General features: G+C 38.2%; 1 protein-coding gene across 1 annotated transcript in view; it reads left to right on the top strand.

Annotated features, from left to right (window-relative positions):
- Positions 1 to 19,046, top strand: part of TBCK (TBC1 domain containing kinase) — a 109,413-nt gene that overhangs the window by 64,637 nt on the left and 25,730 nt on the right. The window contains exons 20-22 of the mRNA XM_060779127.2: positions 205 to 290; positions 6,731 to 6,767; positions 10,077 to 10,238. Of these exons, the coding sequence (XP_060635110.2) occupies positions 205 to 290; positions 6,731 to 6,767; positions 10,077 to 10,238 (285 nt within the window). The remainder of the gene's footprint in view (positions 1 to 204; positions 291 to 6,730; positions 6,768 to 10,076; positions 10,239 to 19,046) is intronic.

Raw genomic sequence — 19,046 nt, 5'->3', positions numbered from 1 at the left:
GTCAGCTTTTCCAGTTGCTTCTTGTCAATCCTGCATTATTATTATTATCATCGTCATTATCATTATTATTACCATGATTACTACTACTATTAGTATTATTTTGTAATGGCACTGTCAGGAAACATACCTTTGTTTCTTCTTCCTTGGACCAAATTCCTAAAGAAAGATGTTCTGAAATGCCACTTCCTTTTTCTCATTCTTCAGAATACCTGACAGTGTTCTCTCAGATGATTGCATTCCATGACCCTGAGCTGAGTAACCATCTCAACGAAATTGGCTTCATTCCAGATGTAAGTGAAAATGCTTCTAATACACTTTTAATGGATAGTAAAAGAAAGTAGGATCAGCTGAAAGTGTTGTTTCACAATCTAAAGTAAACGTGATATAATTCAAAAACCGATCTATTGAAAGCTTTGCCATTTAATATGATATTGATTTTAAATAGTTTCAAGGATTCTGTGTCATGGATTCATCTATGGCTGGCTTGAAAACATTTTTTTTTAATTTTGAAAGGCATACCTTGAACTTGCCATTTTCCACAAGGCACACAATTTTACTTGCCATTGTATATAATGTGGCTTGAGCATCCATGGATTTTGATACCAATGATGACTTCTGGAATCAAACCCCAGTATATACCAAGCCAATTGTACATATGGCAAACTCTCTTGGGTATGCCTATATGTGGTTGCTACTTTTATCTGTCATATAGCATCATCCCATACATGTATATGTAGAAAGAAGTCTCATTGGGTTCCCTGAAGCTTACATCTTAGTAAATAGCCATACAGTTGTGGTCATTACAAACATGCCTCAATCCTGGTGAATCAATGAAATCATGTGTTGACTCATCACTCAATAATTGAGTCAATGGGTTTATTCCAATTGGGACTAGTAAATAGGATTCTAATCAATACATATACTGTAAACACATGCTTCCCGCACCATTGGATGACTTGCTGCTTGACAACTCACTCATTCAATGGTTGCAAATTACAGGCAGGTCCCATTAATTTGATGAGTGATCCGCTCTTTTGTTACTTCTTCTTTCCTATGAAGCTTACACTCATGCTACAGTATACAGTAGTGTGTTACTTGTGATTTTTGGAAGCCAAATGCATGTGCAAGTTAAAACAAAGTGAATGAATGAAGCTTTATTTATGTCCCGCCCCATCTCCCAAAGGGACTCGGAGCGGCTTACAACAAAACAATAACATAAATAATAATAAAATGCATAACAAGTCAAACAATTTAAATCACCAAAAATAAAATGAGTCATAATAAATAAGATGGAATATAACTCAAGAATGTCACAATCAATACAAAATTATATGCAAGTTAAGCACATAAAAGATAAAACATTAAAGGAGTAAACATCATGTGACCTGCTCTTGCTAGTTTGAGCACTAAGGTCAATTAAAATTCCATTTAAACTCCAAACTGTTGAAATTATGGTTAGCATTTCCAAAAGCCTCTCTCCACAGCCATGTTTTCAGTTCCTTCCTGAAAATTGTTAAAGTGGGAGCCAGCCTGGCTTCCTTGGGGAGGGCATTCCAGAGCCGAGGGCCACCATCGAGAAGGCCCTTTCCCTCATCCCCACCAGCAGCACTTGTGATGGAGGCGGGACCGTGAGAAGAGCTCCCCAGCAGATCTTGAACCCCAAGCAGGTTCATAGCAGGAGCTGCGGTCACACAAATAGATTGGACCCAAACCGTATAGGGCTTTATAGATGATCATCTGCACTTTGACTTGGGCTCAAAAACATATAGGTAGCCAGTGGAGCTGTTTTATTAGGGGGGTGATGTCCTCCCTGTATTTCGCTCCCGTTAACAACCTGGCCGCAGATCTTTGTACTAATTGGAGTTTCCAAGCCATCTTCAGAGGCAGCCCCATGTAATGTGGGTCCCGCTGCTCACCTAATTCTACTTTCTGATAGTGCTGAAATCCCTAATCCATCAAATAAGCAAAGTGTTTCTATATTTCTTTCTCTGTAAGAAAGCATTTACCTATCATTCTTTTCCCTGAAGGATCCTGATACCTGTTCCTTAATGGCATAAATAGTTATCCTTCCCACAGACATCTGTGTCTCTTGAGCCCAGAGAACTATTCTGTTTTCTGTGGAGATGATTTGGTCCTCCTTCCATCTAGAATTGCTTTTAGATACATTGAAATTAGTATTAATTCTTCTTTTTTAGAAACTTACTCAGACACATAGTCTTTGCTTTCAGGGGCTTTGAAAGTTGTCAAAGAGGTGATGAGCAAGTATATAACTGCATGAAATCCAAGTTATATCCAGAGTTGTATTGTCCATGCAAATAGATTTGCAGCTCGATTAGAAATCTAAACAGGAGTTCCACTTTTCTCTTGGAAAAGTAAAATCTGCATTATATTTCAGTACCTGTGACTGTGGGATCCATCAAGGTGAAAGACACACACTTCAGCAATGATACGAACCAGGTTTTCATGCTTGAGTTCTAATCCTATCAAATTGGATGCTGATTAATCTTTCAGGTTCCTGCTGTGAAAGAGATTATTTCTTGGCACTTTTCCATAACTCTTACAGTACATACCTCTTAGAATATTGAATATTACCGAACAGTGAGCGTTGTCAGTTGTCTTAATACCTGCACTGAGTATTATGCAGCGCAGGTTGGTAGGGAAATATGGAATTTCTAGAAATCCTCTTAGAATTTATAAAAAAAAATGTATAAGGTAATATGAAACAGTGTCCTTCTCCAATGCAGCAAATGTTACCAGGGAATCAACACACACACACCTCTCCTGCACAAATAAAATATTCCCTGTCATGTTGAAGGGCCATCTAACAAACTTGCAGGAAGAAAAGGAAAGGGAAATTTCTATTGTAATAGGCATACATTTGCAATTCTAAAATTTAAGCTATTGTGCTTTACAAAAAGTATCCTACATGTGTCAGCATTACCACATGAGAATAAGTCACTACTAAGCAAAATGACCTTTTTCACCCAGAAGAGGAAGCTGTATCTGTAATCATTCCTGGTTTTGTTCACCTGCATTTTATGAAACAAATCACAGTTTTCTGCCTTCATATTAATTACACAAACCAACAAAATCAAACTTTTTGTAATAATCAGAAATGAGAGTAGCACAGTTTATATCAATTTTTATAATATAATAATAGTAATAATAATAACTTTATTTTTATACCTTGCCACCATCTCCCCGGGGGACTCGGGGTGGTTTACGAGGGACAAGCCCAAAAATACAAATTACAACACACACAAAATACTATCAAAACAACTAAAATCAATAGCAAACATCAGAAAAACTTTACCACAATACACATTTTTAAAACAGTATAATGGCTGAGAGATTCAGTGCTGAGTGATCAGAGAACATGCAGTTGTTCCAAGAAAGAGCAAAGGGAAAGTGCAAGATTCGTTTCAGTTTCCATTAAGGTTACATCTGGGGAGGATAACGTCCATTAGGCATTTACAGTAACAGGATTACAGGTGATTTTAAATATGTCTTTATTTTTTTCCCATCATGTCAGCTTTTTAAAATATGTCGAATGGTACATCCTGGAAAGTCTGTACATTTCACATCATATTTGTGCAACACAAGCCAACAAGTATTTTTCATCAGATATAATTTTAGATCATTCTTACAGCATTTTCTGTGCTGAATTTAGAGCTGTGTTTATTTTATTCTATCATGTATAGTTTTTATGATGAGACTAATTGAATAATTAATGCATCCAAGCACTGATATCAATAGAACCTAATTAACCACAAGCCAACAAGTATTTTTCCTCAGATATGATTTCAGGTCATTCTTATAGAGTTTTTTTTGTGTTGAATTCAGATCTGTGTTTATTTTTTTCTTTATCACATAGTTTTTGCTATGAGGCTAATTGCATAATTAATGCATTTATGCCATGATATCCATTACATTTTATTGATATCAGTGTGTAAATGCATTAATTATTCGATTGGCCTCATCGCAAAAACTACACGTGATAGCGAAAAATAAACACAGATCTTAATTCAGCACAAAAACTCCGTAAGAGTGACCTAAAATTATATCTGATGAAAAATACTTGTTGGCTTGTATTATAGTTTTTTTATTTAACTATTACAGTCTTACAATAAACCCATTTTTATTTGTGACAGGAAACTTTGGACTTACCTTAATGATAGCCATTTAATAAATAAATGTTTTTATTGGTTTTGTGTAATACTGCCACAACTAATTGACACTGAAGAGGACACTTCCACCAAAACTTTAATCCTTAACTGATTTTATATTTTGTGTGTGTGGTAGACTAATTGCTTCTTAACTGCTGTATTTCTAGAGAAAAAACTCATTGTAAGCAGCCTTGAGCCCAAGACTGGGATATGTTTGTATAACAGATGATGATGATGATGATGATGATGATGATGATGATGATGATTATTGTTGGTCAGCCATGCTATTAGGTAGATATAGAAACTAACTTGTATGTGACAGGAACATCAGTTGCTTTTCATTAGCTCACAAATACTCCATGAACTATGTGAAGAAATAAATCATGAAGACAAAAAAGATGATAGTTAAGAGGATGACCATCATAAGGTGGAACACCTGGAGAAATAAAGTTTAGCATAACTCTTTGTATTTGGAACATTGTTCCAGAAATGCAGCAATATGCAGTTTTGAAAGCAAACACAGATCATCGTTCATGTTCCACCATAAAAGCAAAAGTATGAGGAAATACTGCAGCAAGAATATAAATTATTGCTTGGTCATACTCAAGCTCGACAGGTGGGGGCAATGTGTACTAAGAATAAATTTGAAACGCATTGATGCAGCTCCATGTTGCGGCTCTTCCTCAGTGCAGATCAGAGAAACAGTTATTTGCCAGTATTGTTGGCGTTTTCTTTTTTGATCTAATTGCATCTGTTTTTCTCTCCTTCAGATGGAATAAGATGCAGAAATGATTATAGTCCAGGTTGTTTTGATAACTTTATTGTTTACTTTTTCCTTTCCTGGTAAAGCCAGGTTGCCCTTAATGATGCTGCTGATCTTCATTTACCACTTTTTAAGTGTATTTACTATTTTTCATTAAGATGTAGTGTGCCCTTCTTATTGGCTCTATAACTAGATTGGATGCGCTGTCTCCATGGTGACTTATTTATTTCCACAAGTACAATTTCAACTTACGCAGTAGAAATTGATGGCTATAATTTAGTGAAGCCAGATACTTGCAAAACGTTGTTTTTGTCAGAGCAGATCTATAAAAGGCATAAACTATCATTGAGATAGAACTGTAACTTGTCCCAGCAGGATTATACCTATTTCTCATACCTGAACATACCTTTCCCTGGTTTGCTGATTTTAGTGTCTTTACCAGCATCTTATATGACTGGATATATAGTATAACATTTTAAAGTGTAATTCTTATTAATTAGAGCTGATCAGGGTTGTGTGAGTCTGTGTGTTTCCAAGTCTCTTGAACTGACATAGTTCGTTATGCAAATAAAACCTTTTTGTGTAAAATCTGGCTCTTCTTGATGAATTGATTTGTCATAGATTGGCTCCTGCATATGTATAGAGAAGTGGGAAACCCCAAAAAACATCAGAGACATTTGTTTCAGTATTTTTAAAAATCTTTTTTTTTTTTTTTTTTTTTTTTTGGTATCAGTGAATAAAATGTTTGAGACACCGTGTTCTCATATTTATTCCTACAAATCTGTTTCTAAATACTATGTAATGGAGATGAGTAGAACCACTGGATCAGTTGTATTTGCTTACATATTGATTCACCATTCACTAGATTTATTGTAGTTGGGACTAGCCAGTGTGCATTAAATTTTATTGGTACAGTGAGTAGGGGCAAGTATTTTTCCTTTCCATTTATCATTTTTTTTCCTGTCATTTGTTCCTTTTATAAGTTAAAACCAAGCTCAGAAATGGGCGAGTCTGGGGAGAATGTCGCATTTTTACTTTCTAGAGAATAATAATAACACTTTGATTGTATTCCACCCACTTGGAGTGGATTCCAGCATATATACAGACACAGGCAAACATTCAATGACTTTGAAACACACAATGAAACACAAATACACAGAGGCAAAGGCTTCCCCTTTCATCTCTGGCTCTGGAGATGCTTCTCATCTCTGGTTTTGGAGGGAGGTGCTCATCTCCATTTCAAAGCCAAGGAGCCTGTGTTGTCCATAGACAGCTCCTGGTTACGTAGCCGGCATGACTTCGTGGGTGCCCTTTTGCCTTCTCACCAAGGCAGTACCTATTGATCTACTCGCATTGGCATGTTTTCAAACTGCTAGGTTGGCAGGAGCTGGGGCTGACTGTGGGAGCTCACACTGTCTCGCAGATTCAAACTGCCATCCTTCAAGTTAGCAATCTCAGCAACTCAACTGTTTAATCCATTGTGCCACCGTAGCCCCTGAAAAGTTAATGTATAGAAGAAAACCCATGCAAAATGTGTATACTCAGAAAGAACAAATGATAGAGCATGTATTAAATTCCCAACGTACTAGGAAGTGCAATCTGATTCAGGTTCTTAGCACCTAAATTGTAGTGTTGATAGAAAATTACAATGATGGAGATTTTTTAACTGCAATACTAACAGATTTCTCATACTCACGACAATGAGAGGCTGCAGAATCAAAGCACTATGTGGATGAAAATGCACAAGGATCTGTTGTAACAATCATTTTCTTTTTCCCCTGTCCCTATGTTTTGTTTATAGCTGTATGCTATTCCTTGGTTTCTCACAATGTTTACACGTGAGTATGACATTTTCTCATTTTTCTATACTACGTGTGCTTCTATTTAATTATTGTTCTATCATGTACATTTTTCTATTTGACCTAGTGTTTAGGTCTGTCTATGATTTCATGCATATAATGTAGGAGGGTAAGGGACTGTGAGGAGGCTAAAGATGGTACTTCCTCAAGGCTGCTAACTTCAAGACTGGACTTCTGTAATGTGCTGTACATGGTATTTCCTCTGTACCAAGTTCACAATCTTTAGTTAATTCAAGACATGGCAGCCAGACTACTGGTACATCTAATAGTAACATTAAGGTAAAGGTTTTCCCTTGACATTAAATCTACTTCTGTTCGAAAAGGGGGTGGTGCTCATCTCCATTTCTGAGCCAAAGATCTGGTGTTGTCTGTAGAAGCCTCCAAGGTCATATGGCCAGCATGACTGCATGGAGCACTGTTACCTTCCCAACAGAGCGATACCGATTGATCTACTCACATTTTCATGTTTTAGAACTGCTAGGTTTGTAGAAGCTGGGGCTAACAGCGGGAGCTCACCCCCGCTCCCTAGATTTGAATTGCTGACTTTTTGGTCAGCAAGTTCAGCAGCTCAGCAGCTTAACCCTCTGCTCCACAAAAATTATTCCACTGGTTACCAGCAGTTTTGGGAAAGTACAAAGTATTCATTGTTAATCTTTAAACTCTTGGATGATTTGTGTCCAGATTATCTACAGGATTCCCTTCTCTTATATAATTTACCCTGCACACTCATATGTCCTCTGTGAGACCTGCTTCACTCAGCCCAAATTAGGCTGATTGTTACCCAGGGGACAGTCCCCTTCAGACTATGGAATGACCTGCTAGAAGATATTCATCATCTTGAGATGCTCTCTATATTTAAATCAGCAGTAAAGACTAGTCTCTTCTGGCAAGCCCATCTAGATAATTTTGTAATTTTCAAATTATTCATTGATGGATTTTAGTAGCATTTTAAGGTACTTTATGTACTGTGTTTGTTGTTGTTCCCCATCTGAATTGACGAAGAGATGAGTTACAAATAAAGATGATGATATATTGTGGAAGGCTTTCATGGCTGGAATCACTGGGTTGTTGTAGTTTTTTTCGGGCTATATGGCCATGTTCTAGAGGCATTCTCTCCTGATGTTTCACCTGCATCTATGGGAAGCATCCTCAGAGGTTATGAGGTCTGACCTCAAACCCAAAACGCAGCTGCTCAGCTTCTTGCGGGAACTCAGATGAGATGCCACATAACACCAATCTTACTGCAGCTGCATTGGTTACCAATTGAGCACCGGATCACTTTCAAAGTGATGGTACTCACCTTTAAGGCCTTGTATGGTCTGGGGCCAATGTACCTGAGGGACCGCCTTACCCCCTACCAACCCCAGAGATCCCTCCGTTCTGAGGACCAAGATCTATTGGAAATTCCCAGTGTCAAGAACTTGCGTCTAACAGCAACCAGACACAGAGCCTTCACAGCAGTGGCACCATCACTCTGGAATACTCTGCCACCTAAAGTCCGTGCCTTGCGGAATTTATCAGCTTTCCGCAGGGCATATAAGACATATCTATTTCGATGGGCCTTTGATCTCTGATTGTTTTTAAATTGTTTTAAATTGTGTTCGATTTTAGCCTGTTCTTGTAAGCCGCTCCGAGCCCCAGGGGAGTGGCGGCATATAAATTCAAATAATAAATAAATAAATAAATAAAAATAACCTCTGAAGATGATTGCCGTAGATGCAGGCAAAATGTCAGGAGAAAATGCCTCTAGAACATGGCCATATAGCCCAAAAAACCTACAACAACCCAAAGATGGTGGTGGTGGTGGTGGTGGCGGTGGCGGTGGCGGTGGCGGTGGCGGTGGCGGTGGCGGTGGCGGTGGTTAAATATCAAAGTTGGCCTTTCCTAACCTTATGTTTAAAACAAATTTGGTTAATATTCTCATAATCTCTTGGAGACCGCAAAAGTGAAAGATAACTGTAATTCAACACATGTGATTGGAGAATGTTGAACCACAATATGGTAATCTGGTTCAACCTTCTAGCTTAGATAATGGCAATCTAAAAGCTTGTCATCGTCTGAGCTAGGACACGATGACTTTAGGAGACCCAATATTAAAAATACATAGGTTGTTTTTTGAGAATGTAGATGGCTTGTTTCTTTCCTCGTGAGATGCCCATTCTGCTGCTTTATCTTTTTATGTTCTGCTCTGACTTTGACCTGTGCTGCTTAGAGTCCACATCACAAATGTTGTTGCTTATTCAGTGATTTTCCTTTGAACTTCAGACCAATAGTCCTTTAGTAATGACAGTTGTCTCCTGAAAGTTCACATGGATTTGTTTTGTTTAAACAATATAAGCCTGATTTTGCAGCAAAAAAAGTGTCTGTGCTAAATTGAAAAACTGAGCTTCATTACACTGTTTGCTACAGACAGGCTGCTCAATCTGACACTGAAAATATGTGTTCCTCCAGCTATCTCGCTATGCTCCTAATGTTGATTCTGTTCAAAATGTTCCAGCTAGATAGCAGCTTGTAAAGAGGACTTTCTTTTATCAGAGGCTTTGTTAACAAAGGTATGCCTGTAATCTAACCCTTTTGAAGATAGTTGATACTTGATACAAAGAAGCTACCAAGATTTTGACTGACATGGTCTATACAAATTGTAATTCACCACTGCTGGCAAAGTTTTGCTTACTATGAACAATAGTAGAAGAGACTTTTGGGTTGTAGTACACCATGTCTGGAACTTTGTTTTGTTTTGTATGTTTTCCTCTGTTGCACACACTACCATTTGCTCTACAGCAGGGGTCCTCAAACTTTTTAAACAGAGGGCCAGGTCACGGTCCCTCAAACTGTTGGAGGGCCGTATTATAATTTAAATAAAACATGAATGAATTCCTATGCACACTGCACATATCTTATTTGTAGTGCAAAAAAGCCCCACTTAAAAACAATACAATAATTAAAATTAAGAACAATTTTAAAAAATATAAACTTATTAGTATGGGAAGTGTGGGCCTGCTTTTGGTTGAAGAGATAGGATTGTTGTTGTTGTGCTTTCAAGTTGTTTCAGACTTAGGCTGACCCTGAGCGAGGGCCAGGTAAATGACCTTGGAGGGCCGTATCCGGCCCCCAGGCCTTAGTTTGAGGACCCCTGCTCTACAGCAACAGACCCAGTTGAACAGAACCCTTTCTAAGTATGTGATCAATAGGCTTCCTTGATTATGCTACTAACAGTAAGGATTTCAGTTTTTCCAGATCATTAAAAATGACATTACTGTTCTAATTTATTTATTTCCCATCTTGCAGATGTCTTTCCTTTGCACAAAATCTTTCATCTGTGGGATACACTGCTACTTGGGAATTCTTCCTTCCCCTTCTGTATTGGAGTGGCTATTCTTCAGCAGCTGAGAGACCGTCTTCTCTCTAATGGATTCAACGAATGCATTTTGCTCTTTTCTGATTTGCCAGGTATTAAGATCTATCTTTATTTTTCCAATTTCCATGTTGGATGCTATGTTTTCTGAAGTTTATTTTTGTTTTGTATAGATAAGATGTCAGTAGGGAGATTAAAATAACTGGTACACATAGGCTGTTTTGCTACTCTGAAGAGATATCAAGTTAGTTGTAGGAGGCATTTATTTAAACATTGGGAGAAAAAAATAGATAAGTCATACAAGTCTAAGAACATAAGAAAACTAAATCAAATGTGGACATGCAAAAATATAGGACCACACAACTTGTAATAGAGATTAGAATAACTTTTGCTGACAAGAGTTACACTTGCATATATCCAGCCATCTGGCAAGTACAACGCATCCTAACTTTTCTACAAACATTGACACTGGAATGGGTGAGGTATCTCCCGCGTACATAACTGTATTGCGCTTCTGACATGTTCTAGCTACATTGAAATGCAATGTGATGAACCCAACGCCCACTCTTCTTATGAAGCTTGGAGTTGGAGGAATGTAGCTTATCACATCAGCAGCACTGTATTATGGAGATATTCATAGCATTACAACAGTGCACCATGACAGCAGCCGTCATTCCACTGCCCTGCCACAAACTGAACAAGCAGACTGGGATTCATCCGTCTTGGACATGGCTTTTGAACCATCCTAAGATCCTCTAAAGAGTGCAGTTCAACTAAAGCAATGATTCCTTTGCTTCGCCAGCTTTGAGGTTCAGGTTCCCAAGGAGAATGGGGGCTTCTTTTTCTCACACTATTTACCCCACACAATTCAAAAGCACACATGGATAGAGGAGTGATCCCTCATACCACCCTTCTGAACTCTGGATCTTCCTGAAGTAGCTCTTGGTTTGGCCACCATGTGTTACTCTTTTGAGCTGCTTTCATGATGTTTTGGATTTTCAATACTAGATCCAGAACAATCTCTCTAAACTGGAATCTGATCATTTTTTGTTCTGTTTCTCTAGAGTCTAGAGACACAGGGTCTAGAGAAGAGTCTAGCAAAAACTTTTTTATCAGCAATGAAACCCTTAGCATGTGTAGATCTCTGTATGCTGTTAAAATTTAGCAGTACATTGTTTCTGCACAAAGCTTGCAAAAGCTAATGTTAATCTTTGAGCAATATATAGTCCCAATGCTAGTAATTCTAACTTTTTATAGTGAACATCTGAAGAATGTATAGCCTTCCAGATGTTGAACTGCAACTTTCATCATGCATCACTACTGACTCAATTGGCTTGGCTCATAGGAGTTGTAGCTTAACAACAGGGAGGCCACAAATTGTTTTGTCATTGAGGTTGTTTCCTTGAAGCTGGGGGCTGACTGAAATGAAATGCATATAACTGAGTTGGTACTGTCCATTTATCTTAGTCACTGTCGACACATGTTAAACGTTGCTTGTTGTGTCTCAAGTACCATAATACTTCTTGTTTCATATCTGAAGCTCAGACTGCAGTCAAACAAAAGGAGATAAGCTCAGTTGAATACTGTAAGACATGTTTCTCTGAAACCACACACATGAAAGGCAATGTAGACTTGAAGCTACATGAATGTGAGGAAGTTACTACTTCAGAAATATATTCTAGGAAATAGTAATATAAAAATCAGTTATTAATCCTGGCCAATGATCTCTTTCTAGGATTATTTTAGGAATGCTCCTACATGTCTCTGTTAGTATTATGGTGTCATCTACATATACATAATTCTCGACATCCGTTCCTCCAATTTTCTCTTCCTACAATTTTACCAAATAGATGATAAAATGCAGCCCTACCTGATCCCTTGCTAATTGAAACTATTATATTTCTTTGTATTTTGTTCCACCAGTAGCCTCTTGTCTTGAGTAGAGGTTATGCATTAGGACAATCAGGTGATGTGACACCCAAATATTTTGAAAACCAATCCATATCTTTATGTGATCAATATAATCAAAGAAGCTCCACTATCAGTATAAGTTTGCAAAATGATTCCTAGTTCTTCTTCCTTTCCTGAGCTCAGCTTGGACATCTGGCATTTCTTTAAATTTTGTGGAAGGGGTCTCTTGTTCATCCTTTTTCGTTTTCTACTTCTGTGCCTCTGCATTGATAATTATATTAGTTCTCTTTATTCCCTGCGCAAAAGTCACTCAACAGTTGAATTCAGGGTTCTGACTCTGTTTCTGTCATCTTCTATCCTTCATTGCTTTTATCTGTGATCCATTGAAACTCCTTTTTGTTTTGGCTGTAAATTGTATTTCTCCATCTTCTTCATCCAATTATGTCCTCTATTTGATTCTTATATTAGCTGTAAGATGGTGTCCATATATACAATCATGTATTGGTTTGTTTGAACCATGTGGCCTCAAAAGATTCAGTCAGTGAGTCTCCTGATTCATTTACTGATTCTACAATGTGTGATACTACTCCATTCCTATTTTTATGTTAGCTTGCTAGTTACCTTATGTGTGAGTCACAGAGACCATGATGAAGAAAGGCAAATTGTTTACCTGTGACTGTGGTTCATCAACTGTGATCATCTGTGCACTGCACCAACCTCCCCGCCATATAATCCCACCTTTCTTTAGTTTGATTACACATGCAGCAGACTGGAACTGAGGGGAATAGCCTGGAAGTGGACAGAAACAGGTAAAGTAGGGAGGGAGCAGGACTTCCACCAACAGATCTAGCTGAGTACAGAAGTTTTTGAATGTGCAGCTATACAGGCTTTTTTGTTATTCTGAGCAGAACGTTGAAATATTAATGGGTGCAATCTATATCCCAGTAGCACACAACATCTGAGGTAGGATCTGGAATCAGTAGTTGCATTAGAAAATATCAACAGATGGCAGCACATCTGAAAACCTTAAAAATCTTACTTAAAAACCTTACTAAAAAGTAGATGCTGAGCTACATGTTAGGCAGATGACATGGGAAGGAGCTCACCCTGTTTGAAACAAAGGCAGTTTCTCCAGAAATTGTCCCTCCAGGCAGGAAAACCTGGCAGAGTGTCGAATGCTTGATTTGCCCCGCTTCATCTCTCTCAGGGAGGTGGATGCTTTGCTCTTTCTATTCCAAGAAAAAGACATAAGAGCTGCCTGTTTATGGAAGGATTTCTTTTTTTGTCCCTGCCTAGTCTCGAGTCACTTATGTTTGATGACTTTGTTGAGGAACCAGAGGCAGATGTGTTTATAAAACAGCTCTCAGAAATTCATCAAAGGTGAATAATGTTATTTGTGAAACAGAAGCTATACATAGCTGCCAATATTTAATAGTTCTCAGCCAAGAATTGGATCAAGAAGCTGGCTTTGGTACAGAAGGAAAGTGATTTCTTAGCATATACCTGCTTACCAATGATGTTTTATAATGTCAAGTCCTGAAGGATTAATGTCATTTTACCTAAAGCTGAGAATCCTTTAATTAACTTGTATTTACTTAATGTTCAGTTATTAATTATTTTTAATATGATAAATATGAGAAACTCACATCAGATCTCCTGTATGTTTTTTCCTACTGGTCTTTGACAGTTGTTTATATAGAGTTGTATTTAATGACGTCCGACCACTGATAGACTGTTTTGAGGCTGCTTTGCCACTTCCCCAAAAAATGCTTGGATGACTGTCCCATTGAAACAACATGGGAGATAGCATCAGAGGTTAAACTAGTAGAAATAATCTCTCACCTCTTCACCATCAGCCAAAGCACACTATGATTTACTTAATTACTGAGTGTGTACCTTGTCTTTCTATAAAGATGGGATTCAAGCAGCTTACAACGATTTTTAAAATATTAGTTTAAATCGTTAGCTTACAATTTAAAAAATAAATAAATAATATGATTTTTGAAAAAACAGATTAATGCACTTAAAATTTATTTAAAACATAATTACTAGCAAAAGATCAAAAAATAGATACAATTGACATATATAGAATAATTTCTAGTCTTGTGCATTTGTATAGAATTGCTATCGGTTTCTGTTTGTTTTATTTGTATGGCCCCATTTTCGTTTTCGAGTGCAGTTTCTGAAAATGGGCACCTTTCCGAATGGGCATTTTCATTCTGCATCCTAAAGGTCAAAAAAATTGGACCATTGGTGGCAATGAGAGGGCTTCCCAAGCTCCCCCTTCCCTTAGTTTTAGGGTTAGCGGGGTGAATATCACCACATATGGAGGGCATATCTACCACTTTTGACCCACCAACCTTTACTATGTTTGGGTCACCCCCCAATTTTTAGGGATTTTTTTTCTTTCTAGAAAAGAAATCTTTAAAAACATTCACTCTTTCCCTCACTGGCTCCACATTCTAACTTCTCCCACAGCAACAGGAGGGAAGCATTTCTTCCTCCCAAATGTCAAATATGCTCCACACACACAGCCTGGTGCCCAGCCCCACTATCTCACTTGTAAAATATAACAATAGCAAGCAACTTCATCAAAAGCTTTTGAACAGCAGCAGAAAACCTTAACAAACATTATCCCCTTGTTTTACAAACACTGGTCCATGGGGGGGGGGGGGGGGGTTACCTTTTACTTTTATTGTGTGAAATCTAGCTATGACTGGGGGTTGAAAAAAACATGTTTTTGCCAGCATATCATATCATGCCTTAGCGGCTCAGAGCAGGTCGGTCATCAACATCAGCCTCACTGATCAAGGAAGTTGGGGCGGCAGCAGATAGAGAGGGAAAGAGAGGGGGGGGGGGTTTCCAAGGGACTGTTGATGAGGTCCCACAGAAGGGCCAAGGTCTTCAAGCTCCTTTGAAGGTGACACTACAACCCTATGGCTGTTTTCTTAAAAAGTATTACAGATGTGATTTAACTATTCCTGAAAATACAGTGATTTAGAGGGCAGAACAAGGCTGGCCAGGTACAGAGATAGAAAAGATTGAAGGTTTGACAGAAAGATAGTGGTTTTAAAAGGTGGATCAATTATTCTACTAAAGGCCAATGATTACTTTCCTTTGAAAAATAATTATGAAAAAAATCAGGAGACAAAATACCCACAGAGAGAAATATATCAGAAGTAGAAGTAAGGAATGCAAATATAGTACTAGAGGAGAAGGGAAATAAAGTGGTTTTGGAGGGTTTTCCTTTTGGTTGGATTGTTATTACAGTGATATAATTATAATACCTTTCACAGTGCTTTTTAGGGATAGGAGAGCAAGGGAGGAGAAAACAAAATTAGGGTGACCCTGACTAAGGCTCTGTGAGCCATCCAAAGATTGTAAAATATTTTAAAAGTAAAGGAGAGAAAAGAAAAAATCGGAGCAGCGATCAAAGAGATGTCCTTCTCCCCAAAGACCTGTGTGCACCGGTACCGAGGGGCATCACCCAGCACAACCCACCCCCACCTGTTCAAAACTCCCAGTATCGTTAAATAAAAATTAAAATAATGAAATCAAAAAGATGCTAGCAGCCAAGCACAAGTAGCTGAGCTAAAGCAAAAATCAGTGGTTGGCTGGCAGCAAGGCAAGCAAGCACAGAAGCAAGCCCCAGCACCAACAGACGCACGCCATGCAATGAGTGCTTTGGGGGCAGTCGCCCCAATATCCCAAGCAATACCTGCCCACATCACTATATTCTTCTCCTCTGATTGTCCCAACTGGGCTCAGAGGTAAAACAACGTGGAAATACTCCCTGGGCTGCACTACGTGGCCCGAAAAGCAGGTGGCCACATGGTTACCGTTGCTACTGTCCTTTTTGTTTCACTATTATTTTCGTACTTTGGGGGGGAGGGGTGTTGAACTATTTCATGCCATCCAAATGAAACAAACGGAACAAAACACGAAATAAACAGATGAAACAGTAACTGGGACCATGACTAATAATTACATGATGTTTAGCATTTTTATGCAATTCCCAAGTGTATATGCAATGTGATTGCCAGAAGTGTGAAGCATTTTCTGAAAACATTCAGTTGTCAGGTGGAGAGTGGCATAGTATTTCATCTTTTATTCTTCTAAGTCTTTGTATTTTTAATATTATTTATATTTATATTTCATTACTGGTTTTATTCCAGTCTCACACATTTTGATGTCTTTATTCTTTGCTGTTAGTTTTATCTTGGCTGTGTGCTATCTTCCTTTATTGCTTTGGTGTTTTTTTTTCTGATAATACACCACCCAGAGAACACTAATTATTGAATATGGAATAAATTATTCTTATACAAAAAAATAAGGCCTGAGTAGAGGAAATATAATGTTCTTGTGGTTTCAATGATGATATTTATATTCTTTGCTATTGGTTTTGTTTGGATTGTGTTCAGTTATTCGTTTATTGTTTGTATTTTATATTTTTTATAATATTCTACCTCAGCCAAACAACTCTGCTTATTTGGCTTTAAAAAATTCAAGGAATATATCAAAATTTTGAGAGAGCATAGGAACAACCACAGCTCAAATGTGCTTTGATGGGCAAGAAGATGTTAAAAAAAGAACTTCTGCAGGGAATGTGTGTGCCCTCTTTTCCTCTACCACACCTGAAAGTGTTGGATTGTTTGTTTGTCTGGCGCTAGTTGTACACAATAATAAATGGGATGCTTGGGAAGAGGTTAAGTCAATGCTGTTCCCATTCATTTAGAGCAATTTATCTTCTTTACATTTCCTCTTGGGATTCAGGTTTGTTTGAAAGGAACAGGTTTCTGATATGGATTAAATGATACAGAAATTAACTCACCCATATATTCTTTTGCCTATAAGTTTTAGAAAAAAAATTAACTCAGTAATCACTCATTTCACCCATACGTTTTTCTTCTTCTGAGCTGTCTTTGCAGACAGGCTCTCACAAGTACTTTGCAGTGAAATAACCCCTTGGTTGTCACCTGCATGTCATCTTAACTTGGTGCTTTATGTGCTCTTTCTACCATCCCTGTAAAATACAGACTGAAGGTTTAAAATGGCTCCTGGAGATTATGAATTGCTCTGAAGTCAGTATGGCTCGGATGTTTGTCAGTTATATTATGACAAGGCTTTTAGGAATGCAATACGTGACTGCGAGTTGCTGTGTGGCATTTCCAGTTGCTCCTGCCTCTAATAGTCTCTCCATCCATGTGTAACAGTTTTATCAAATCAAGAAGATTAATTATTGGCTTTCGGTTGAAAAAGACAGCCACCCAGTTGCTACCGTTTGCATAGCAGATTCCTTTCTCCCGTTCATTAAGCCTGCAGGAAATAAGTTTATTAACCAGACTTGTTTGATTTTAATGAATAGTCTTTAGATGGTTCCCTAGATGGCGGTGATTTGAAAAATGGAAAAAAAAATACTTGGCTGAACTTTCTTTCTTAACCTTTTCAAATAATGTGATCTGTTACCATGTTTTTATGGTGTCTTTCCTTCAAAGAGCTCAGGGTGGTGCACATGATGCATCTTTTTTTCACATGTCACTCTCATATTGGCAAGACATTTGTATAACACAGTGGTTCCCAACCTTTTTTTTTTGACCACAGACCATTTAACCGGTGACCATTTTGACCAAGGATGACTTTGACCAGGGACAACTCTCCAAAAGTAGTACCAAAGGGGTTACAAATCAGTTTTTGGTCAACTTTAGATTCGATTTGGATATTTGTGGTGCTGATTCAGAAAACTGCACTGGATAGACCACATCAGCTCTAATTTCTGATGCCATCCAGTGTCGCCATCTGCTTGCCAACAGAAAACCATATTTAATCAGCCTCGGCACTATAAGAGGGTTTTGTGTAGTAACAGTGAGGCCATGGACCATATTTTAGTTCTTGCAGACCACTGAAGATCCACGGACCTCAGTTTGGGAATCACTGGTGTAACAGCTTTGATTGTACAAACCTTATATAAGTGTGAATTAGTTCGCACAAACACTTTCTATCCATCTGCCCCTCGCCCAGCCCATGCTTGATATATTTTACCTCTCCGAACGTATTCTCCCCTATGAACCATCAAGATTATTAAGATCATCTGGAGAGGCCCTGCTCTCGGTCCCACCAGCCTCGCAAGCGCGTCTGGTGGGGACGAGGGACAGGGCCTTCTCGGTGGTGGCCCCTTGACTCTGGAACTCTCTTCCACTGGAGATCAGAACCGCCCCTTCTATCCTGACATTTAGGAAACATGTGAAGACTTGGTTATGGAGACAGGCATTCGTCGAGTGAGCCAACACCCTGAGATATGGATGGAGGATGATGAGCAACGATTTTAGTATGACGACTGACCATTATAGTTATTGATTGTAATTGCTGTTTTAATGTTTTACTGTAATATGTATTATGATGTTTTATTGATTGTATGTGATATTATGGTTGGAAACCGGTCTGAGTCCCTCAAGAGAGGTGAGAAGGTCGGTATACAAAACTTTTAAATAAATAATAATAAATAAATAAATAATATAGTATATAAACAATTATTGGGTCTCCATGAGAAATTGTTGCTTCAAAAAGGGTACCGTGGCTGAAAAAGTTTAAGAACTTCTGCTCTATACCAATAAAGTGATGACCATAGTTTTGCTGTGTCACGTGAAAGTCATTTCTTAGGTGAACCTATCATGAAGTTTTCTTGACAGTCGTGATTTGCACTTGTCATCCTCTGAGATTGAGAGGGTGTGATGTGCTGAAGGTTATCCAGTGGATTTCAATGAATGAGCAGGAATTTGAACTCTAGTCCAATGCCAAAATCACTGCACCATGCTGGTGTCATAGCTTGCAAATAATTAATTAGCACTATTTAATACTGGTCCAGTTCATTGACTGCCAAGGAACTGGGCACAATAGGAGTCCAGTGGGAACTTAAGCCTCTTGAAACTAACAGAACATCTGAATCTGGCCATTGTTTGTCATAACTGTTAGTAATAGTGGGAGTAACAGCTTCT

The sequence above is a fragment of the Anolis sagrei genome, chromosome 5, assembly GCF_037176765.1.
Source record: "Anolis sagrei isolate rAnoSag1 chromosome 5, rAnoSag1.mat, whole genome shotgun sequence".
NCBI lineage: Eukaryota > Metazoa > Chordata > Lepidosauria > Squamata > Dactyloidae > Anolis > Anolis sagrei.
This window is presented reverse-complemented; position numbering and strand designations above follow the sequence as displayed.